This window comes from Typopeltis vanoorti, chromosome 10 (genome assembly GCF_054136105.1).
Source record: "Typopeltis vanoorti isolate ZY-2024b chromosome 10, IOZ_Tvanoo_1.0, whole genome shotgun sequence".
Lineage (NCBI taxonomy): Eukaryota > Metazoa > Arthropoda > Arachnida > Uropygi > Thelyphonidae > Typopeltis > Typopeltis vanoorti.
In genome coordinates this window covers 138,320,209-138,345,827 of record NC_143558.1, presented here as the reverse complement: position 1 = coordinate 138,345,827, position 25,619 = coordinate 138,320,209, and the positions used below count along the sequence as shown (strand labels likewise).

Sequence of the window (25,619 nt, the reverse complement as noted above, 5' to 3'; positions counted from 1 at the left end):
TCGATATTAAAATTGTAATAATACAGACAAAAACATTCAAAACAATAAGTGGAAGAAGTCAGGTGAGAAGCCTAAAAGTCCTATAAGGGGGACATTTTCTCTGGGTGCTATTGACTAGTCTAAACCACAAACTCATTTGCTTTATGCAATGTGTACTTTACAGCATACATTTATAAATTTCATATATAAGGAAATATAACAAGATGAAAAAAAAAAAAAAAAAGTTTAAACTTTGTATTTAAATAATAAACAGTAAGATTTTGTGTTAAACATATTTATCAGTTCTGATGTAAACAAATTCTCCATAAGGGGATATACAGAATAATATACTAAATATCTTAGAACAGAAAAAAATACCTTATAAGTTTTCCCACAGGCTTCACAAGTACAAAGAGATTCAGAGTGCCTATACATGTGTCGCTTTATGCTATAAGCATGCTCTGCAGTATGGTTGCATACTTGGCAAATACATCTTGGGTGATAATCCTTAAAATTGCAAACAAAAAATTAATGAAAGATTTAAAAACAACATATAAGTGTAAGCAAGAAAATTATAAGTAAAGAGTCTTGTAATTTGATTATTATATTCTAGTTTATTTATTTTTTAAATTTTATTATTATTATATAATTTTTAATTATTTCCACACACAAGAGACAGCAAGGCCTATAACAAATAAATGTGTGGGGACAAGATAGGTTATAAGTCAACAAAATGATCCTTTCCATGCCTGGCTATAAGGTTTAATTCTCCTTGTGAAATCTGGGAGTCCCATAAAGAGAGGAGATAATAGAATGAACAAATGATATGAGCTAATCTCATTTTACTGTGGTGAATATACTACTCTAAGGAGACTATTAGTATGTATTTTTAATCCTAGTGAGGAATTATTATTTAATATTGAATGCATATACATATTTAGCAGACCATGGATCTTTAATCATAATTGTCCAAGTTGAGAATTATTGCAATTCCATTTTTTGAGTGTAAGGATAATTCTAATCTCATAAGAATATAATTATTCTTATGAAATTACTTTTCAGACAACCATGCTATTAACTGTATTGAGAGTGTTTCAGGCTACATTACTTGCTTCTAAGTCACTGAAAAAAAAAAAAAAAAAAGAAGCAGATCAGCAATTAATTCTTGCAAATTCTGCTTTTGAATTTCATACCATAAAGTATCCGGTTAGTGTCCTGGGATGGGATGCATATCAGAAAATCAAGGATTCATGTTGCTGAGAATAATTTTAATGCTAAAAAGTACTGATGTGAAATTTTAAAGCAGAATTCGAATCAGTTATCGATTCCACAGTGCACTAGAAGGATACATTTGTCAGCAGGATAATGCAGCCTGTCATAACCAAAACAATCAATAGTAAGATCAGTTTTAATCTTAACTCAGCCCTCAGCTGCTGTCAATTCTCATAAGAAAACCTCTCCTTCTCATCTATGAAATATTTAATTCTAATATCACTAAAATTTAAAATTCTGGTCTCATCACTTAACATAATTTTTGCCCATTCTTCTGTAGTTGTAGAGCAGTGCTGCAGAATCCAGTTTATCCTATAAGAGCCTTGTTATTCATTGAGATCAATCTATTTCTTTGTCTGCATTGTCTTCAGACCATTTTGAAAACATTTTGTGAACAATTCTATCACAAATGCCGATCCCAGAACACTAATATATTTAAAAAAATTTTAAATATTTTTCTGCAATATTGAGCCCTAATGGCAAACCCAAGATAACTGAGCTAGACTTTGATCTTACTTCCTACAGTATACTTGGTATATCATATCTGTAAACTGGTCATCTACTCTTCTTTCCTCTACTTTCTTTTACTTCTTACTCCCCCCCCCCCAGTGATATTACAGCAATTCATCTACTAAAAAAGGCAAGCCTAGTTGCCTTAAGGTGGCAACTAGGCTTGTCCCACTATCCCTATATCCTAGTCCCACTACTAGGATACCTATTGTCATGCTAGTACCTTGACACAGGGAAACGCATATTACTTTCAAGTCTCAACAAAACCTAAACTAGTTGGAAAACATAGGAAAAAAATGAAAAACTGGAAAAGGTTAAGAACTTTGAAAAAAGAAAAATGTGGTGAAATGTGCTACATAGAACATTAGAAGCATAGCACATTAAGATGGATTAGATAAAATTTTAAATGAAGAAAGTATACAAACTGCAGTTCTTACAGAAACAAAAAGAAACAACTAATTATGATATCATATATAGTGGAGCAGACAAGTAAACATGTGCAAAAGTTGGTGTAATGAATTCAATCCATAAACCAATTCAAGTAAAAATAACTCATAATGGAATGAAAGAATATCATAAGTAAAATTAAATTAAGCAATTAAAATTAAATAAAGCAAATTTAACTATTGTTGGAGTGTATGCCCATGAAGAAGGGAACGAAGAAGAAAATTATGACTTTTACAAACAATTACAACAAACATAGTCCGTGCAGTTAGCCTAGTGGCTATGCACTTTGCAACCATATGCCTGGGGTTGTCCCAAGGAGTGTCCCAAGTTCGATTCCCGTCGACAATGAACTTAATGATCTTTCTCAGCCATAGCCAAATTAACCAGTCCTGGGTGTTGACAGCCCCCCCCCCCAAGTTTATCTGGGGTTTTTCATCCCACAAACCGGTCTTGTGAACACACAGGCTACAGTCATAGGATGTATAGTACTTAATTACCTTATTAAGAGGGCTCAACCAGTCCAAAGGGGTGGTCGAGGAAATGAGGGAACCCTACACGAATAAAATAAAAACAATGAACATATTAAAAATTAAATAAAACAGATGATATAATTATATAATTATAGCCAGAGAACTTAATGGCAGGATAGGAATGAAAAAATTTAATAATAATATAAAAAAAAATTGCAGAACAACAGTAAACAAAATTGGAAAGCCACTTATTGATTATTATTATTATTACCCAAGACCTCATGGAGTCAAAGACTCATCTGAGAGGTCCTTTTATCACACACACACACATCTCATCATACCGAGCCTTAAACACACTCAAACTCCTTGCACCACACTCTCAGGCAAGGCATTCCAATCATTCACAACTCTGCATGAAAAAACCCTGCCTCTCACTCCCCTACTCACACCCTCTTTATACAGTTCCAAGGGATAACCTCTGGTTCTCCCCTGATCTCCCACTATTCTCTGTAGAACTTCTCCACCATTGATCTTATAACAACCCCTTACCAACTTGTAGATCTGTATTATATCTCCCCTCTTCCTTCTCTCCACCAGACTCTGCAAATTACATCTTATCAATCTATCCTCATACTCCACATTCCAGAGGTCAGAAACTACCTTAGTCAGTTGCCTTTGGACCCTTTCCAACAGCTCTTCATCCTTCTGAAAACCCGGTGACCAAATCTGGGCACAATAGTCCATGTGTGGCCTAATCAAAGTCTTATACAACGGAACAAGAATCTCCCTATTTCTACACGTCAGTGTCCTCCGCATCATTCCCAGAAGCCTTTGTGTTATCTTCACAATTTTGGTGATGTGTCCCCTAAATTTTAGATCCTTATCCACTATCACACCCATATCTCTTATTTCCTCTACCTCCAACAATATATTCTCACCAAGCATAAATTCTGCATCCCATCTTTGTTTTCCAAATTTTAAAACCTTACATTTTGTAACACTGAACTCACATCCCCCATTTGCTTGCCCAATTACTCAATTTATTAAAGTCTTCTTGCAAGGCCACAACATCTTCACTACTCGTGTGGACAGACTTATGTGTTCGTCGAACATGTTGTTTATTATTTTAACGGTATAATAGAACACAGAAACTAAGTAAATAATTAATTTATTAACTTGATGCTGATATTTCGCTGGTGTTATAACCAGCATCTTCAGAGCACAAAAACACTGTTTGTCATCTTCAGCGCACAAAAACACAAACAGTGTTTTTGTGCTCTGAAAATGCTGGTTATAACACTAGCGAAATATCAGCATCAAGTTAATAAATTAATTATTTACTTAGTTTCTGTGTTCTATTATACCGTTAAAATAATAAACAACATCTTCACTACTCTTTGTGGTTAATCCCAACTTTGCATCATCTGCAAACAACTGAATATCTCCATCCAAATCTTCGCCAATATCATTAAGATACAAGTTAAATAGTAATGGTCCTAAAACAAATCCCTGAGGCACTCCAATAGTGACTTTCCTTTTCCTGGATATCACACTCCCATACACAACTTGTTGATACCAATCAGATAGCCAGTCTCCAATCCAATGCACTAATCTAATATCCAACCCCATCTGCTCTAGTTTGACTGTCAACTTATCATGAGGTACTCTATCAAAAGCTTTTGGAAATCCAAGAATATTACTGTATATCCTTCTCCTCTGTCCAAGGAAGCAGTCACTTTATTGTAATAAGTAAGTAGATTATTAAAACATGACCTCCGTTTAGCAAAACCATGCTATCCATCAAAGATTATAACATTGTTGCTTACCCAACTCTGGATCCTAGTTCTCACAAGCTTCTCCAACAACTTAACTACAACACCTGAAACAGAGATAGACCTATAGTTTGATGCTTGAGTTCAATCACCTCCTTTAAGAAGTGGCACAATCTTGCTCTCCTTCCACTCTTTAGGAACTTGACCAAGTGCAAGACTCGTATTAAAATAATATGTCAAGGAAGGTGTCAACTTTGTGGCACATTCCTTCAGAATACACGGTGATATATTATCAAGTCCCACAGCCTTATTTACATCTAGTTTACTCAACTCCCCAAACACCTCTTGCTCACTTACAGTCAGTCTCTCCTCCCCTTCATCAACTGCTCTCAATCCCTCCATGAAGTCACATTCACAAGATTGAAAGATCTTTATGAACTGCTCATTAAGTATCTCGACCACACATTCTGCAACAGCTGTCTTTATACCATTTCCTCCAATCAATGTCATCCTTCCATAATCATTCTTTCTTTTGCTGGCTACATATCAAAAGAACTCCCTAGGATTCTTTTTGGCTTCATTAGCTAATTGCTGTTCATACCTCTCTTTAGCTACTCTCACCAACCAAGTCACCCTCCTTGCCTGGTCTTTGTAGACCTCATGAAATTGGTTACTTCCACTTCTCTTATGTTGCCTCCACAATGCCCTTTTTCTCTGTATCGCATGCTTAATCTCTTTATTCATCCATCTTACACCTACCTTATTTAACCTTGTCACCCTTGGAATACATTTAGACATTGCATCTACTAGATAGTTTTTGAAAATCCCCCAAGCTGCACTGATTTCTTTTCCAGCTAACTCCTCATTCCATGCTACACCCGCAAGCTGTCTCCTGAGCTCTTCATAATCACTCCCCCTTGTAGTTCCACATATATATAATAATTTAAAAATAATAAATACATTCTAAAAACATAAATATACATGGTGTACAAGAGGACAAAAATCAATAATAGATTACTTTATAGCAAATCTCTGCCTAGATGTTTAAAGTCACAAAGGGGCTAGAAATTCATACAGATCAAAATTCAGTGCAGGCAAAATTTGTAACCACTTTGTAACCACAAAGTGGTTACAAAAAATACACAAAAATAAAAAATAAAATAAAATAAATAAATAAACAAACTAGAGACACAAAATCTAATTACAAAGTAAGATTAATCCATTGTTGGTATAAATAAGAATTTTATACTAACAGAGAATTAATAACTACTTAAAAAAACAAGAAAATGAAGAGGTTGAGAAAGAATGGAATAATATAAAAGAAATTATTACATCAGAAACATATGAAAGTCTAGGAACACAAAAAATATCATAAAAATAAAAATCTGGCAATTAAGTGATGGCTAAGTAGCACAAAACAAGATGAAACCGAATATAAAAAAAAAAAGATGAGCAATAGCCATAAGAAAAGCCAGAAAGAGACATCGAGAAACCTGGAAAAAATTTGTACCACATCCAGAAATTCATATATACAAAATGAACACAGATTTAAAAGAAAGTAATATAAATTACAAAATAGATTAAAAAGAATTCTTGGATTACTTTATACATCTTAGAACATATAATACTAACATAAAACAAAATTACACCAAAAACTCACAAAATGCTCTAAATGATATAAAAGACATGAAAGGATTAAAGAACAACCTAAGTAAAATAAAAAAAAAAAAAAGGTAAATCAGCAGAAGAAGATGGGATACACTGTATAAATTTGCTGGAAAAAAAATTCCATCAGAAAATAATAACATTTTTAAATAAAATATATACAGATGGACAAATACCAATAGAACGTAAAATAAGTATAGCAATACTTATATTTAAAATAAGGGATAAAACAAACCTTGCTACTTAGAGAGGTATTAGTTTATCGAATACATGCGACAAAATATACAGTGGAAAACTTAATGAAAAATTTTAAATATGCAGAAAAAAAAATATTATTACTATGTCAAAATAGATTTATAAAATAATGCTCTACAATAGATGAGGCTTTTTGTTTAAAACTACTCATAGAGAAAAAAAGAGAATTTAATTTAAAATTTCATCTTTTGTTTATAGATTATGAAAAAGCATTTGACAAAGTAAAAAAGATATATACTGTTGGATATATTACAAACAATAAATATAACTGATATTTTACTAGATGCAACATTGAATATATATATATATATATAACAATAATATAAATTAAAGATACCAAGAGATTATATACTTGGTTTAATCCTATAGCCAAGTATAAGCAAACAAATTTTGCATGTGAATAACTTCTTGACTGGACAACGCATATATAGGGGATAATGCCTTCAATTACTTGCCTTACTGTCCCATAATGCAAAGCACATATTTTCAGGGACATGTATAATGTTGCACATTATGGGAAGGGTCACTACCCAGATCAGTTTCAACCTTTATTGAGGTCTCATCAGTGGAAGCAATATCCAGAAGTGATACAATCATCATCATTACATTCCTGCCATATACCAATAAAGGGTGTACAGGATATGATAGTACTACATGAAATATTTACATAATTACTAACTTCCTATCTACAATTTTCCTCGACATCGGTCTGTTAACTGTCAAGACTCCAACATTATAAGATCTGATATTTCTATCTTCTAAGGCACTTTTTACCATATCAATCCACCTATATCTTGGTCTTCCTCTGGATCTTTTTCCTGCCAACCTGGTAGAGAATACTTGTTTTGCAATCTTTCCTCTCCCACTCTGTTTAAGTGACCGTACCATACCACCTGAGATTAGCTTTGCTAACGCATTCCTGGATGCTGACAATGTCAAGTTCTTTCCTAACACCCTTATTTTTAATATGGTATTGCCATTGTTGCCATTTGTTCATGTCCCTAATCTTTCTCAGGACTCTCATATCTGCAGTTTCTAGGTCAAGTGTTTTATTTCTGACCCAGCTCTCAGATCCTCAACTTAAAATTGGTTAGAACACTGTCTTGGATACAGCTAATTTATTCAGTGTTTTGGCTAATTTATCTCTTATTCCATATAAATTTATTCAGTTTACTTCCTACCGTACCAGCTTTGTTGATTTTGTTGCCTATTTCGATATTTAATTTACCATCTTTGCTAAAAATTGTACTTAAGTAGTTGAAATGTTTTACTTGTTCTCCATTCACAATGCAGTTGATATTTTCATTTCATTGTCTTGTTATTGCTGACCTTCCTACCATATCTATTACAACAGTTAGTCAATTCAGTGAGGGAATCTTGCAGACTTGTAGCAGATTTATTTAGAAGTATAACATCATTTACATAAAGCAAAGAGCTGACATTAACATCTCCAATTTTGATATCAGGTTTAGTACCACTTTTCTTCATAATGTGATCTATATAGATAATGAATAACAGAGGGGATAATGTATATCCTTGTCTGACACCACATTTAACCTAATGCTAAATGTTAAGATGGTTTAATACCATCTTCCTGTACTTCCTTCAATTCTAACTGCTGACTTACAACTGAAATAAAGATTAAGTATTTCTTGATATAATGCCAGATTGACACCATATGACTGTAGTGTATTGAATAGCTTCTCTCTTGGCACCTTTTCATATGCCTTTTCACTTTTCAAGATCTACAAAACTTAAATTCAGATTTTTGTTATATTCCCATGATTTCTCATCTATCTGTCGTAAAGTGAAAATCTGATCCTGACAGCCTCTATTTAGCCTGAATCCAACTTGTCCTTCACCAAGCATTTCTTCCACAATTCTTCTCAACCTCTTCTCAAGTATACTTGCATAAATTTTACCAGGAACACTCAGTAGAGAAATACCTCTGTAATTCAAACATTCAGTTTATTTCCCTTTTTACTATGAGAGCTCTATTCCAATCATCTGGAATTCGTACTTCAGTTCAGGCTTTCTGAACTATGCAGTGCAGCCACCATAAGACTTTTATACCTTCATAATTGAGCATTTCTGGTTGAAATCAACACCAGCTGTCTTTCCACATTTCAGGCTTTTGATGACTATTTCTGCTTCAAGTATGGATATGTAATCCTGATTGCATGCCTGGTCGATGTTTAATGCCACTGTGCTGTCACTGATTATTTCATTTAGCAATGTTTCAAAGTAATTATTCCATACTTTAAAGAAATCTTCTTCTCTAGTTTTCATGTCACCTTTATCATCTCTAATTCTGTTTACAGCACTCTTTCTTCCATTTCTGAGCTTCTCCAACAACTTCCAGAAAATCTTGCCACCTTCTTGATATTTATTTTCTGTATTCTCACCCAAAGTCTTCCCATGACTTTTGTTTAGCTTGTTTTACAGTGTTTAGCTTTCTTCCATTTTTCTCTGCATTCTCCGAGAGCACAAACTGACTTACTTGCTAGGAACTTTTGATAAGCTTTCTGCTTTTCTTTCACTTCCTCTGAATCTCCAAGGTTTGATTCCTATTCTCAAACTCTTTCATTTTTTCTTGAATAATGTTTGTGGATTTTAGTCTACACTTCACATCTGAGAGCTGCTCAACTTTTATTCGCTTTAAAACTTTCTTACATGTTCTTCTTTTCAATATGAAATTCAATTTTATCCTGCTCAAGACTAAATGGTATTCACTTCCAATTTCAAATCCTCTGTACATTCTGGTGTCCTGCACCAGGGAGAAAACATCACTATCGACAATAACATAGTCAATGAGAATTATCTTATTCCTTGCGTTTTCTCTCCATGTGAATTTACGCACATTTTTATGTTGGAACATTGTGTTAATAATAACCAGCCCCATCCTGAGAAGAAATTCAACAGGTATTTGCCAATATTATTAGCTTTTCTCTTATCTCCAAATTTTCCCCAAAATATTTTTGTATGTCTGACAATCATTTCCTACTCTGTTACTGAGATCCCCAATAAGGATCAATTTTTTTATTTTTCCATTGTCAGTTGCTTTCTCTAAAGCCTCAAAAAATTCCTACACTTCTACCTTAGTAGAACCTTCTGTGGGACCACAGGCACAAATAAGTCTCATTGTCCAGTTCTCCATTCTGATATTTGCCAACATCACTCTACTTGAAATTGCTGCCATTCAAGAAGATTAGCCTCGTATTTACTTTTGAATACCATGGCTACTCCTTTGTTTCCTTGATTGTTCAAGAATTGCTCAGAAAAATCTCACCAGATTTTGTCTTTTTTATTTCAGTCATCCCTATTATGTCAATGTTGTATTTATCCAATTACTCAGCTAGCTGCATTTCTTTGCCATTCAGGCTTTTTATGTTGATAGTACCGATGTTGAATTCTGGTGATGAGCTGCAGTGTGTTTCAGGATTTGTTCCAGTAGCTGACTTTTTGCTTTTTTTCCCTGGAGATACAATGGGAGCCTTGTTTAACCAGGTGATGCGCCATCCAGCATGAAATTCTGTCATGTTGTACCATTTTTTTATTGATTTAAGCCAATAAGAATACAATTTGGTCAGCTAAATCCCAAATTGCCAGCCCATCCTGGTTCGTTTAATATCCAAGTAGATACCTACAGGATGCACCACGAGAAGGTGAGGATTGGACATCAGGTCAGAAGCCCAGATTGGTTCTCCGCATTCCTTTAAAGGCTATGCAGAGGTCTACTCTCAGTTATCCAGCTTTGAACCTTAAGCATCCTAGACACAAATGTAAGAAAGCTATACACTGTGTAAAACTAGCTACACCATAGTCATGGGAAGACTTTGGTAAGAACATAAAAAATAAATATCATTAAGGTGACAAAATATTCTGGAGGTAGTTGAAAGAGCTCAGAAATGGAGGAAAGAGTGCTGTAAAAGGAATTAGAGATGATGAAGGTAACATGAAAACTGGAGAAAAAGATAATCTTGATGTATGGAGTAATTACTCGGAAAATTGCTGAATGAAACAAGCAGGGACAGCATAGTGGTAAAAAAATACTCAAAAGTCATGCAATCAGTAATACATATCCATACTTGAAGCAGAAATAGCCACCAAAAGCCTGTAACGTGGAAAGACAGCGGGAGTAGATAATATTCAACCCGAAATGAATTCTCCTTGAAGAATTGCAGTGGAAACAGGAAAGTTCCCAGTTCTCCATTAACCATTCTTACTCTTGCATGATGATTCCTGCTATTGCTTTGATTATTTTCAATGGCATGCCATAATAACTGAGAATTTTGAACATGTTTAGTCTATTGACTGAATTAAACCCTTTTGAGAAATCTATGCACTTTGAGATTAATGAAATGGCTTTCATTTCTTGCACCTTCTAAAGCAGTGGATATGTTCAACAATTCTTCTGTTTTTCAAGAAACCTGCTTGATTTTCGAGTAGAAGAGTTGTGACATATGGTTCAATTCAGTCTAGAAGAATTGATTCCACTGTAATTTTCTAAGTTGTTCAGGCTACATTTTTTGGGTACTGGTGTTATTACATTATTCAACTGATGAAATGTTGTATGCAGCTAGAGTTATATTACAGATATTTAACATTTGTTTCCAAAGCTATTTTTCTCCATATTTAATAGTCTCTGCTGCTATAGCATCTGGTCCAATTGCTTTCTCATTCTTTTGTGTTTTTAGTGCAGATGAATCTTTTGGCTCCATGGAGGTCTGGTATGTGTTATAACTGTTATGCATAAATGAAAGCTGTTTTTGGATTATCATTTCTGGCAAACCATCAGTAGGGAAGTTCACTGATGAATTATTTAATAGTTTTTTGAAGTGAAAGTAATGAAGCTCATTTCCAGGTATTTTGCCATTTTTAGTTTTTATTTTAGATGTTGGGGGTTCCTTTCTTTGGTACATAAGGAATTAGCTGCCTAGTACATTTATGTTGTTTTATGGATATTTTGGTATAGTTCTAATTTTTGACAGATAGCTTGGATATGTTTTCCTTGTCATTTTGAAGAGCCATATATATGTTTGATCATTTAGTTCTTTTAACTAAGTATGTGCCAATCTGGTTTGACGAGTAGTCAGCATATCTACTCTCCAGCCAAGAGGCCCATAGGATTAAATCCTGCCATTGGCATGGATATTTGCAATTGTTCAACTAACTCTGTGTGGAAAGGGCATCTGTAATCCTACCATTTCTTCTAACAGAATGCTTCACCTCCCCCCCCCCCAAATCTTATGAGGTATCCAGCGATTCCAAATGTGAAAATTAACTAAATTGAGAATGTAGATTGTAGGTCCTCTGACTCCTGTATTGCAGCTTAATGTCATTGTGTTTCTTTATAGTTCTTCTGTGGTATGTGTTACCCATTTCCTTTGAGAAGATGAAGAGGTCTTGGTGACCAAAATTTTTGCTGCTACTTCATGGGTGGATTGCATAATATGAGCAAAGTTCTGGGATGGTTCTTCTGGCATTGAGCCTTCCAACAATTTGTTTGGTAGTGCTTCTTTATACTGAGTTTAAACTTTATACTTCTTTTAAACTGCTTAAAAGAATCACTTACTATTCTATGGTTGGAGTTTCATTCTACGCTGTTGTAATCTGCAGTCATTATGCCAAAAGTAGGTGAGCTATTTTCACCTACTTTCCCCTGATTAAAATATGATCAATTAGTGATCTGTTTCATTTGCATATTCCAAGGTACATAGATTGTCAAATGAGTAGGATCTATTAGAAGTAAAGCTGTGAACAGATCATTGGTAACTGAGACTAGTCATTAATGTATAGGAGAAAAAGAGAAAGTGATAAAAAAAATAAATAAATAAATAAAAATAAAGTACTGAGGCACTTCTGAATTGGTGGTGAAGCTCAAAGACAGGGAGCTATCCACCATGACAAGCAGTGAAGGACCAGAGAGAAAGACCTGTGAGTAGACAAGAAAAAAGTGTTCACAGACATTGGCCTGTACAATATAAACTGATTGATTGACAAAATATAGTAGGCAATGCCTCAAAATAAATCATATGCAACATCCTTTGATACAATATTAGATTCAATTGGATAAGGAATTAGAAATTTCTCATTTTTCCTACCTTGTAGTGCTGAATCAGTTCATCATTATCAAAACAGAGAAAATTACAACATTTACAATGGAATGCTTCTTCTGAATGTACAGTGAGATGATCATTATACTGCTCTAAATAATATGCTTGAAAAGAGCATCTGGGACAGTGCAGTTTTTCTAATTGTGCTTCATAACCTTAGAAATAAATTAAATTTAATATAAGATAAACAACTTCATATGCAATAAATTCAATACACAGAGAAAATAATGTGATAACAGTACAACTGGCAATAACGCTACTGTAAATTGAAAGGCTATTTTACCGGCGAATTTGTTAATTAAGAGGGAGATGTTAAATCCCATTTTTTATTTTATAGCTGGGTACGAAACTCGGGTCGAAATCAATCGACAGAATCAAGTGTAAATGATCACTTGGATAGTACAACACCAGGGCAAAGGTGGGGCAAGCTCCCTCACTAACTTTAATATTCTTTCATAATGTAAAACCCAGCTCCTAAGAGATGTAAATATACTGTTTTACATTATAAGAATAGGTCACTACCCAGACCGGTTTCAACCTTTTTTTGAGGGCTCATCAGTGAGTAGGTAGACCTGGAATATCAAGGTTTTAAGTGAACAGAAACTTACATACCTCTACTATCGAATTGCCGAAGTGGTGTACTATATATTGTCAAATATTGTTAACTACAAAGATAATAAGCTGAAAGGCAATTCAATAGTAGAGGTATATAAGTTTCTGTTCACTCAAAACCTTGATATTCCAGGTCTACCTACTCACTGATGAGACCTCAAAAAAGGTTGAAACCAGTCTGGGTAATGACCTATTCTCATAATGTAAAACAATATATTTACATCTCACAGGAGCTGGGTTTTACATTATGAAAAAATATTAAAGTTAGTGAGGGAACTTGCTCCACCTTTGCATGGAGTTGCCCTGGTGTTGTACTATCCAAGTGATCATTTACACTTGGTTCCGTCGATAGTTTTTTCGGCATTGAAACTCTACGGATGTCGATGGATTTCTACCAGAGTTTCGTACCCGGCTATAAAATAAAAATGGGATTTAACATCTCCCTCTTAATTAAGATACTGTAAATTCTCTACAAATATCCTTTGATGAAACTTTCCATGTGTTTTAATGTGCACATTCGAATAGATAATAATAACAATTTATATGATACCTTGTTTTGACTGTGTATCAATTATGTGGATAAAATAATAATAATAAGACAACTTAAGTTATTACACAAAATAAATAAACTAAAGATGCCAAGAAATTATATTCTTAGTTTAATCCTTTATTCAAGTGTACGCAAACAAAGTTTGCGAGTGAAGTAACTTCACGACTGGGCAACTTGTATATAGAGGCTAATGACTTCACATTACTTGCCTTAGTATCCCATAATGCAAAGCACATATCCTTACGGACATGTATAATGCCATGCATTATGGGAAGGGGCACTACCTAGACAAGCTTCCAACTTTACTGAGGTCTCATCAGTGGAAATCTGAGTTCTGCATTACTTCAATCTTGGCATCACTTCTAGGCCATTTCTCTTCTTGGACGGACCTACACCTCCTTGCTTTTCTGGCACAATCACATTTCAACTACATGCTCTGCAGCAGCCCAAAAACTTGTTGCACTTTTCACACAAGACACTACCTCACAACTTCACAGCTACTAACTTTATATAAATCCCAAATCCATTCAACCATGGAATATTTCTAACATATTTGGGGTGGTGTGCTAAAATCCTCTATAAGATTGCTCGATTCAATCCAGAATAATTCCCATATTTCCACATCCTACTATTTACATAGGAGATTTTAACAGCCATCACACCATGTGGAATTACAATAATAATGATTAAAATGGTGAAGCATTAACAAACTGGGTTGAGCAAAACAATCCTAGCTTAATATTTGATGCAAAGGACAAAGGAACCTTTAAGGCTGCAGCACGGAAGAGGGAATACAACCCACACCTCTGCTTTGTTACCCAAAATTTGCAAAATCAGCCGATAAACACAACAAGACAAGTCCTTGAAGATTTTCCAAAAAAGCCAACATCACCCAGTATTGATAGAAGTAGGAATACAAATACCAATAATATAGTCTATTCCACGACCAAGATGTAATTCTAGAAAAGCAAACTGGCAGGATTTTTCACAAGAACTGGATAAAATAGTAAGATGGATACCTCCTGTGAGTGAAAACTACAACAAATTCATTGGAGCAGTCATATCAACAGTGAAGAAGTATATGCCAAGGGGATTTCCGAAAGGAATACATATCTGGCTGGAAAAAAACCGTGAAGAGCTATACCAAGTCTACTTAGATCTGGTGACTGTGACGTAACTGATAAATTACTCCAGAAGCTTGATAATGAGCACAGAGAAAAATAGATAAAAACTACAGAGGACTTAGACTTTAAAAAATCAAATAGAAAAGCATGGAGCCTATTAAAGAAGTTAGGTGGAAGTACAAGTAACCCAATCACTTGTAAAGATCCTTTGGTGACTCCAGATCAAATTGCCTGTCGAATAACCTTGTTGTCTAGAGCCCCTCGAGATCATCAACACACATGGGAGGTTAAACAAGCACTCAGAAACTTATGACAAAGTGCAGGTGGCAGTTCCCAATTTTCAAGAGAATTTACTACAGATGAAATAACTGAGGCCTTAAAGGAGGTGAAAACTGGCAACACACCAGGCTTTGATGGTGTTCACCCTGAATTCATAGTAAACTGTGGAAAAAATGCTCATCGATGGCTAACAAGATTCTTTTCTCACATTTTAAGGACAGGAAACTTTCCAACAGCCTTTAAGAGAACCAAAATAATAGCCATATTAAAACCCAACAAGCATTAAGATCAAGCAGAGAGATATCGTCCAATTGGACTCTTCAGTTGCTGTTATAAGCTCCTCGAGAGACTCCTCCTTAACAGAATTGGGCCAAAATTATCCAAAGTTATCTCTGTTGAGCAAGCAGGCTTTAGGTTTCAACGTAGTCGTACGGACCAAGTAATAAGCCTTGGTCAATCCAATCACTTGTAAACTACCCATATCAAAGCAGGCTTCCAGAGATGCTTGAAAACCTCTGTTGTATTTGTTGACCTTACTGCTGCATATGAAATGATATGGAAAGAGGGGATGCTATACAAGCTGATACAAGTCATACCATGCCAATCCATCATACGACTTATTGGTAATATGCTTTCTGATAGGTTCTTCCATGTGGTACTGGGAAACAAAATGAGAAAACTCAGAAAGCTGAACAATGGTCTCCCACAGGGCTCAGTATTAGCACCAATCTTATTTAATTTATATACATCTGATCTGCAGACAACTAGGTAAAAAAAATTTGCTTATGCTGATGATATACCCCTCACCATCCAACACAAGAGCATTGAAGTAACTGAAGATATTCTCACAAATAACCTTAGAACCATTGGGGAATACTTTCATAAATGGAGACTAACACCAAACCTTAATAAGACGGAAGTTAGCTCTTTTCACCTAAACACCAAATTGGCAAATAGGAAACTTCAGGTCAGCTTTAACAACACAAGGATGCAGCACCAAGATTTCCCTAAATATCTGGGTACAACACCATCTTTCAAAAGACATCTGGAGAATCTCTCTTTAAAGATCAGAACCCATAATAACATCATACAAAAACTGTGTGGTTCTAACATAGGGTTCTTCTGCTATTACACTGCGATTCTCCACATTGGCCATAATCTGCTCTGCAGCAGAAAACTGTTCACCAGTATGGCTAAACAGTCCTCATATCAAGAAAATCAACACGCAAATAAATGTAGTGATGAGGACAACAACAGGTTGTGTCAAATCCACTCCCCTCTACTGGCTTCCAACTTTGACCAATCCTTGAGCAAAATTTTAGACTTTTTTTTTTTAACCTGATATTTGTATATGTGCATTACTTGTCTAATTTTTATTGTCTGCACAAATATGTATTTATATATTCTGATGTCATGTGTCTTTATTATGCCATATGCTAAATAAATAAATAAATCTATCCAGAAGAGGACAATCCAACTAATTAAAGATCTATCTCTCACACATATCCACTTCATTCCTCTCTCTCTCTCACACACACACACTGATCCTGTTTCTAATTTGTGCCTCTTCTACAGATACTTTCATGGATAGTGCTCTGAGGAATTTGTGACTATCCTCCACTTTTCCTCCAAAATCACTAAACAAGAGCCACTGCCCTTTTTACAGTTCATTTTGAAACTCACCAAACCAACTTCACTGCCTCCTATTTCATTCCATCTACTTCTGTTCTTTGGAACAGTCTCTTTCACTCTATCTATCTCAAAGAATACAACCTTAATTGTTTAAACAAAATCCTTTCTTCTTCTTTTCCTCTTGTGCACACACACACTCACAGTACAAATATAAAAAAGATACAGCTTTCTTCTTTTTTTTACTATTAAATTCAGATGGAAAATATAATCTAGAAACATATTGCACTTATTTATTTTTGAACAGCATCAATAAAGGAAAAAGGAGTATTCTATTTAACATATTAATAAGAGAGACAAATACCAAATAGCATTCTAAGAGCTATTATACACATATATGAGATAATGAAATATAGCTATGATTGAATGTGGAACAGTTTTCTTGAAGACAATAAACAGAGATCTCCCCAATCAGAAACACTATTTAATATATACTTAAAATGAAATAATAATAAAATGAAAACCCATCAAGGTTATTCATCAGGTCCCTCATGTCAGTGTGAATAATTTCTGTGACTTGATCAGTGCAAATGTCTGAGTCAGAATAGAAGCACTGAGTCAGAATAGAAGCAATCATGCCATGGAATGGAAGAATAGCATTTCCAGAGGTCATCCCACTTTGGTAGTGCCAAAGGACATGAGGTTGGAGGTGGTCAATGGAGGAGCCTTCTGTTAGACTGGAAACTAGCTCAGGACTGTGATGAGTTGCTGAGAGGAAAGGTGGCCTCTATGGTGTATCTGGAAGGAGAACTAGTTAGAAAAAAGAAAAAAAAAAAAGAAGATCAATGGTACTGAAATAGCAAAGGGGATTATCAGGAATTTGGGTTCAGTAGATGTATGATTTGCATTTGATCACGATCATTGCTTATAGCAAAAACTGATGCATCATGTCGAGCTTGATTGGTAGTGTTGGAGAAGAGGAGCCAGCTGTGGTTTTGGACATTAAGGTCATTTAGGAAGACAGCATCACTGTTTGGATAGCTGAATTAAAGATGGTTAAGCTTCATTAAGAGAAAGGTGAAGAGGTCAACATGGCTTTTGAAGTGGAAGTAATGTAACCAAGTGAAGCAAGAAAACTTTGAGCCAAAGGAAGTCAAAAGCAGGGGATTCAAAATTGGCATTCTATGGCAAGCAATTTCAGAATGCACAAAGGCATAGATGCCACTCTTGTGGTGAAATGAATCGTGACATATATAATTTGGACATTGAAGGTGAACTGTGGTCAATGTAGCTGCAATTTTGGTTTCTGATAAGAGGACAAGGTCTGGTTTTGATGTCTTCAAGCCATAAATGCCACTTTATGTTTGAATTTATGCCATGGATGTTTGTAAAGTGTATGCAAAAATGATTTTTATGGTATGGATTCTAGTATGTTTGGCATATTATGATCAAAATAAATCTTCCTCAACAACCAATTCATTCAAACACTTGGTTTTGATGTGTTTGGATGAATTGGCTGTTGAGAGAGATTTATTTTGATCACAGTGTTGCCATCATTGTTTGTCTATTTCAATTTTTGGTGTATTGTTAGATGAAAGGAAAGAGTGGGGATATGCAGTGGGAGGACACAGACTCATGAACATAGCACCCATACAGAGAGCTTGCCATGCCATGGGCTTTACAGCATCTCCACATACCATTTCTTGGACTTCCTCATTAGTGGGATTATGTGTCAATTGACCAGGAAGCTTCCTGACTAGTTACTGACAGATTCAGACCCAAATATATTTGGCAGCTAGTCTGCAGTACCACTGTTTTAACTGCCATACCCTCGAAATTGAGGAGGTTCTGAGTCTCTATGTTTAGCATGCCCTTGAAGGGTATCACTCACACTGCATGGAGAAGAGAGGGGGAGAGACAGAGATCAGACCTCCTGTTCAGAACACCAAACATAGCCTCTGCCACTTCAGGTCGCTAAAATGCAGGTCAGTGGTGTTTCTCTAGCTGATAAACGTCATCTTTGACCTAGTTGTTCAGAATGGCATTTCCTCCAACCAGGATGGATGTAGCAAGAATGCTCACTGGGGTTTCCACAAAGAGACTGTCAACCACAGCCTCTTTGTGGAAACAGACCACACCACAGGAAGGTAGCGTTGACATAATAAGGAGAGGCTGAATATTGCACATCCGTGTCCGTTAGTGGTCAGGGATAATAACAAGAGGAGGATACACTCACATATTACTTTATATCTAAAAAGCACTCGGGCATACTGCAAACAAACAGCCAATTGTAATATGATAACCTAAAATAGAAGTACAGCAGATCACTTCACATAACTACAATAGGTACTTATTTCATTCTTACAGTAGCAATATGAAAACATGGAAAGATTATTATTATTATTATTATTATTATTATTAATAATAATCTCCCCTCTTCCTCCTCTCCACCCAGAGTCTACAAATTACATCTTCTCAATCCTTCCTCTTACTCAACATTCCAGAGGTCAAAAAACTACCTTAGTCAGTCACCTTTGGATCCTTTCCAATATCTCTTCATCATTCTGAAAACCCGGTGACCAAATCTGGGCACAATAGTCCACGTGTGGCCTAATCAAAGCCTTATACAATGGAACAAGAATCTCCCTACTTCTACACGTCAGTTTCCTCTGCATCATTCCCAGAAGCCTTGGTGTTGTCTTCACAATTTTGCCGATGTGTCCCCTAAATTTTAGATCCTTATCCATTCTCACACCCAGATCTCTTATTTCCTCTACCTCCAACAATATATTCTCACCAAGCATAAATTCTGCCTCGCATTTTTTTTTCCCACATTTTAAAACCTTACATTTTGCAACATTCAACTCACATCCCCATTTGTTTGCCGCAATCACTCAATTTATTCAAGTCTCCTTGCAAGGCCACAACATCTTCACTACTCTTTATGGTTCATCCCAACTTTGCATCATCTGCAAACAACTGAATATCTCCATCCAAATCTTCGCCAATATCATTAATACACAAGTTAAACAGTAATGGCCCAAAAACAGACCCCTTGGCACTCCACTAGTGACTTTCCATTTCCTGGATATCGCACCCCCATACACAACTTGTTGATACCTATCAGATAGCCAGTCTGCAATCCAATACACTAATCTAACATCCAACCAGATCTGCTCTAGTTTGACTGTCAACTTATCATGAGGTACTCTATCTAAAGCTTTTGTGAAATCCAAGTATATTACTGTGTATCTTTCTCCTCTGTCCAAGGAAGCAGTCACTTTATTGTAATAAGTAGATTACAAAAACATGACCTGCCTTTAGCAAATCCATGCTGTCCATCAAAAATTATGCCATTGTTGTTTACCCAACTCTGAATCCTAGTTCTCACAAGCTTCTCCAACAACTTAACCACAACACCTGACACACAGATAGGCCTATAGTTTGATGCTTGAGTTCGATCACCTCCTTTATGAAGTGGCACAATCTTGCCCTCCTTCCACTCTTTAGGGACTTGACCAAGTGCAAGACTACTATTAAAAAAATATGTCAAGGCAGGTGTCAACTCTCTGGCACTTCCCTTCAAAATACGTGGTGATATATTTTCAAGTCCCACAGCCTTATTTACATCTAGTTTACTCAACTCCCCAAACACCTCTTACTCACTTACAGTCAGTCTCTCCTCCCCATCAACAGCTGCTCTCAATCTCTCCTGAAGTCACATTCACAAGATTGAAAGATCTTTATGAACTGCTCATTAAGTATCTCCACCACACATTCTGCTACAGCTGTCTTTACACCATTTTCTCCAATCAACGTCATCCTTCCTTAATCATTCTTTCTTTTGCTGGCTACATATCGAAAGAACTCCCTAGGATTCTTTTTGGCTTCATTAGCTAACTGCTGTTCATACCTCTCTTTAGCTACTCTCACCAACCAAGTCACTCTCCTTGCCTGGTCTTTGTAGACCTCATGAAATTGGTTACTTCCACTTCTCTTATGCTGCCTCCACAATGCCCTTTTTCCTCTGTATCGCATGCTTAATCTCTTTATTCATCCATCTCACACCTACCTTATTTAACCTTGTCACCCTTGGAATACATTCAGACAGTGCATCTGCTAGATAGTTTTTGAAAATTTCCCAAGCTGCACTGATCTCTTTTCCAGCTAACTCATCATTCCATGCTACACCTGCAAGCTGTCTCCTGAGCTCTTCATAATCACCCCCCACTCCTTGTAGTTCCACATATACCCTTTTCTCATAGGGGTCCTGACACTGCTGGCAACCACCCAAGTAATCACCTCATGGTCACTCTCACCAATTGGTGGATGATTTGAGACCTCATTTATAATTACATCCTCTGATGAGATGACCAAATCCAAGACCCTTAATCCTCGTGTGCCCTCTGTTACATACTGTCTGAGGTAGTTATCCCTCAAAAACTCAAGACATTCATTTCCTTTACTTCAAGTTGCTATCTCATCATTCCAGTCTATATTGCCATAATTAAAATCACCCATAATGATCACCCTTTTCTTATTTGCTTAGCTAATTTGACTATACATTTCACTATCACCACCATCCACATTACCTGCTCTATAACAACATCCCACCAAGTATTTGATTCCATTCACCTCTATCTCACACCATACTGTCTCAAAACCACCGGAACTATTTCCATCTTGCATCTCTACTTTGTATGGACATAACTCTTTCTCTATCATCAATAGCACTCCCCCCTCCTTTTTTATCCCTTCTATCCTCACAAAACACATCATACCCTTCCATCTCTATTCCTGTCAGGATGTCATCCTCTCAACCATGTCTCACTTATTCCAACAATCTTTGGGTGAACAGATGCAATTAGTGCAACCATTTCATCTGCCTTGTTTCTTATACTTCTGGCATTGGTATACAAACATAACAGCTCATTTCTGGATCTACAGCGAGTTCCACTGATACCACTCACTCGATGTGATCTCTCCATGCTAGACTGGGACCATTTCCCTTTCTGCTTCTTCATTTTAGAACCCTTTTCAACCCCAACTGTTTCCTCTTGATCCCTGGTCATCCCATTTCTTTCCTGCCTACACATGTTCTCACCTCCTCTTGGAGCATCCACCTTTCTCACGCTGTGTACCCCTGTCCACTCTGAGCCTCCCCATTTCCCTGCTCCTCTTGCACACCCATTCTTTCATTTTCTATACTCATACCACTCACTTCCCCATTCATATCCACATCTTCAATCTCTTCTGCTCTTCCACATCACTCCCCCTTTCGATCTGATTCACTCTCTCTATTCACTTCTCTACCTTCCAGCAGCAGTCTCTGCAAGCAACTCACACCATAACCACTCAAATGCAGTCCATCACTCCCATACAGCTCACTTCGTCCCTCAAACTCATTCCACACATTAACAAACTGTACTCCCATCTTCTCACACATTTCAGCCAGCATATCATTCATAATCCTTGCTCTCTGCCTCATTTCACCACAGTCATACCTAGGCAACACACTGACTACCCTTCCTGTCACACTATTCTTTTTTATCCTTCCAAGCAGCCTCCTGATATACATTTTGACATGCTCTTTCTCCTCTCTCAAATCATTTGTACCAATTAATACTATTAACTCTTTTGCTCGCTCCCGCCTCATATCCAATGCCTCAATCACTCTACTCATTTTACCACCTGAAAAACATACCTTGTGCATTCTATCCTCTAGCACACCTTTAATAATGGAGTCACCATACCACGCCACTCGCTCATCTTTCGTTAACTCTTTCATGCCATCATGATTTATTTTAATAGTTTTGACCTGAGTTTTCTTAATTTCATTCCGTATCCATTTCATTTCTTGCCTCATCCAATCCAATTCAACTTCCAAATCTCAAAGATAGAAAACAAGTATTACAAATTTCTTCTTGATTTTCTTAAATGATATAATTTTTTTATATTCATTCTAAAAATACAACCTAAATGTGTATTGATTGTTTATTCACTTTGTTGCCTCACTAGAAACTGTGATAACTGAGAAATATATATGTTTATTCAATTACCTGCATGTATCACCAATAAAAAGTGTGAATGCTTTTCCTTCATGTCTCATATACTGATGCAGTTGTTGATGTATAAATAATTAACATTTTTGCTTTAACACTGATGGTTACCCAGGGTGTATTTACCTTCGCAGGAGAACAGAGAATAACTTAGAAGACATACAAAAGCTGAGTGAGTGTAATAATGTAGTGAAACGCATCAATTTTTGGTCACGTAACTTTATTACCAAATAACAACATTAGATGGAATGATACGTCACACCATTTGAAATGGCGACTTTCGATGGTGAAGAGTGAGCATGTTGTGTGCTTTGATTTGAGAAAAAGAAGACTGTAAAACAAGTTCAGAGGAATTTCCACATGCAATACAGCAAAGAACCTCCTAGTAGGTGCACAACCTACAAAGGCACAAGAATTTTGTGGAAACAGGCTGTTCTGAACATCATCCAAGGTCAACAGCAAGGCTGCATGCTGCTGTGGAAGAAGTTCAGTAAAGTTTCAGAGAAGCCCTGGAAAGTCAACAGATAATCATCTCGTCAAATTGAAATGCCACACGTGACTTTGTGGTGTGTTTTACGACAATGTCAACTTTTAAGACCCCACAAGTTTACCCTTGTACAATATTTTAAGAACGAGAATAAGATATGCCAGAATATCTCTATGGAAATTATCACTAGGATAGAACAAAATTACGATTTTTGGACGCGATCGTTTCCACTTACGTGAAAAGTGGACAAGTAAACACTCACAACTGAAGAATTTGAGGAAGTGAAAATTCACACACCACCACCACAAAACATGTTCAGCACCCCAAAGGCTCACGTTTTTTGCACTATAAGCAAGAAGAAAGTGTATGGACATATTTTTTGCACTATGGCTCAAGTGTATGGCTCACGTTTTTTGCACTATAAGCAAGAAGAAAGTGTATGGACCCTTATTTTTTTTAGAGACTACCATTACTGGTGGTGTGTATCTGGACATGCTACAAGGGTACCTAATACTGCAATTAGACGACAATGACCATGATGGACATCTACATTTCAGCATGATGCAGACCTCCTCATTATCATAGAGATGTAAGGTTGTACCTCAACACACATTTTCCAGGCAGATGGACTGGTAGAGGGGTACTGTAGCATGGCCACTGCAACCCCCACCCCGACTTTACACCATTACTTTTTTTCTTGTGGTGCTTTGCGAAAGATCCAAATGTTTGTACTACCACCCAGTTTCGATGAACTACATTCCACAATTACTGCTACCATTGCTGAAGTTACACCAGATATACTCTCCCATGTGTGGCAGGAAATTGAACTTCAACTGTCTGTGTTAAAACTTCAAGTGTTACATTACATTTCTATGGTAATAAAATTGTTCATCTATCACTATTTGCCTTCTATTGTCATTCAGAGTTGTATATCCCTTTTGAAGCACCCTGAATATATAGAGGCAAATTGGCCAGAGAACACAAATGCAGTTAACAGACTAAAATTAGTGGGCAAAAGATGACAGAGTATTGATGGTGGATCACATGCACCAGATGGTGTAAGAATGCTCTCTAGCAATGAGTTCTTAGACTCCAAGGAGCTGTTACCTGATAGTAATATTAGGCGCCTGTGGTGCTCCACTCAGGTTGACACTGTCTTTAGTGATATATATGCCTGATTTGTGAGCAAGCACAATTTTTAAAAAAATACTTCTTACATTTTACTTAATTATGCATTATCAGCAAATAACAATGTATTACTATAAGCTACAAGTTATACAACAACAGCCCAAGTAGAGAATCAAGTGATTCTGTACTTGGGCTATTGTAACCTACTAGTCGGGCCTTTTCTTGGACTTGGCATTTTACTATTCTTCTATCTACATCAAGCCTATTTTGTGTATTCATCCCTCTGAGTTTGCACAGAAATCTCTAAAACTGCAGAATCACTTTCATCATACCCATAATGACAGTCCTATTTGTATCCTAAGCTTTATCTATTTATGTAGTTTAGTCCTTTTCAGATGACACTGGCCTGTAGCAGAATGGAACTACTTTGCCATGGTAATCTGTATCTCACACCAAACAATCTGAAATCCACTGCCTGTAATAGATGTACAACTATGAGTTGGATCTACCGAGCTAGTGTGAATTCTTCTGCAAATGTTAGCCATATACTCCCCTTATTCTCTTTATTATTATTAATTAGAAGAAACACACGTATAAACCACAGTGAAAATTATTTAATTGTAAATATTTCATCCTAAGTATCTTAGGACATCATCAGTACAGTATTTAAACAAAAATTAGGAATAACATACAGTTAGGGCGCATGATTACAATAGAATCTCATGCAAATGTGCATAACGTGCTAAAGTAGTACAAAAAAAAAAAAAAAAAAAAAAAAAAAAAAAAAAAAAAAAACACGTTAATTATTTAACACAGTTTTGTATGATAATTTCCCATACTTTAGGAATAGTAAGAACGTCAGTGCGGTTTAGGTTTGGTCTGTGTAGTAGGGCTTCAGAACTTTCTTTGTATAAACGTTCGTGTTTAAATAAAGATCTATGTAAAAGTTTAGCCTTTTCCCAATGGATCCTATGGTTTGGATTTTCAATTCCGTGTTGAGAGAGGCCAGATTTCTGCGGTTTAAGAAGACGAGTGTGGTCTTGATGTTCCGAGATGCGTTTCTGAACAGACCTACCTGTCTGTCCAAAGTAAGATAATTTGCATGAGCGTGGAATCTCATAAACACCAGGTAACATCAAGGGTGAGAATTTGTCCTTAGGAGAAGGTAATAAGTTGTAAATTTGGTTGATAGGTTTGTAAGTAGTGGCAAAATTGTATTTCTTCATAATTTTAGAAAGACGTTCTGAGATGCCTTTAACGTAAGG

At 36.1% G+C, this 25,619-nt stretch overlaps 1 protein-coding gene across 4 annotated transcripts in view; it reads right to left on the bottom strand.

Moving 5' to 3' along the window:
- LOC150102833 (uncharacterized) overlaps positions 1-25,619 on the bottom strand; it is a 630,466-nt gene that overhangs the window by 252,969 nt on the left and 351,878 nt on the right. For 3 of the 4 annotated variants that reach the window (XM_090398795.1, XM_090398796.1, XM_090398797.1), the window contains 2 exons: positions 12,475-12,641; positions 358-486 (listed from right to left, as the gene is read on the bottom strand). In XM_090398795.1, coding sequence (XP_090254921.1) covers positions 358-486; positions 12,475-12,641 — 296 coding nt within the window. The remainder of the gene's footprint in view (positions 1-357; positions 487-12,474; positions 12,642-25,619) is intronic. The other variant, XM_090398798.1, reaches the window with a different exon arrangement.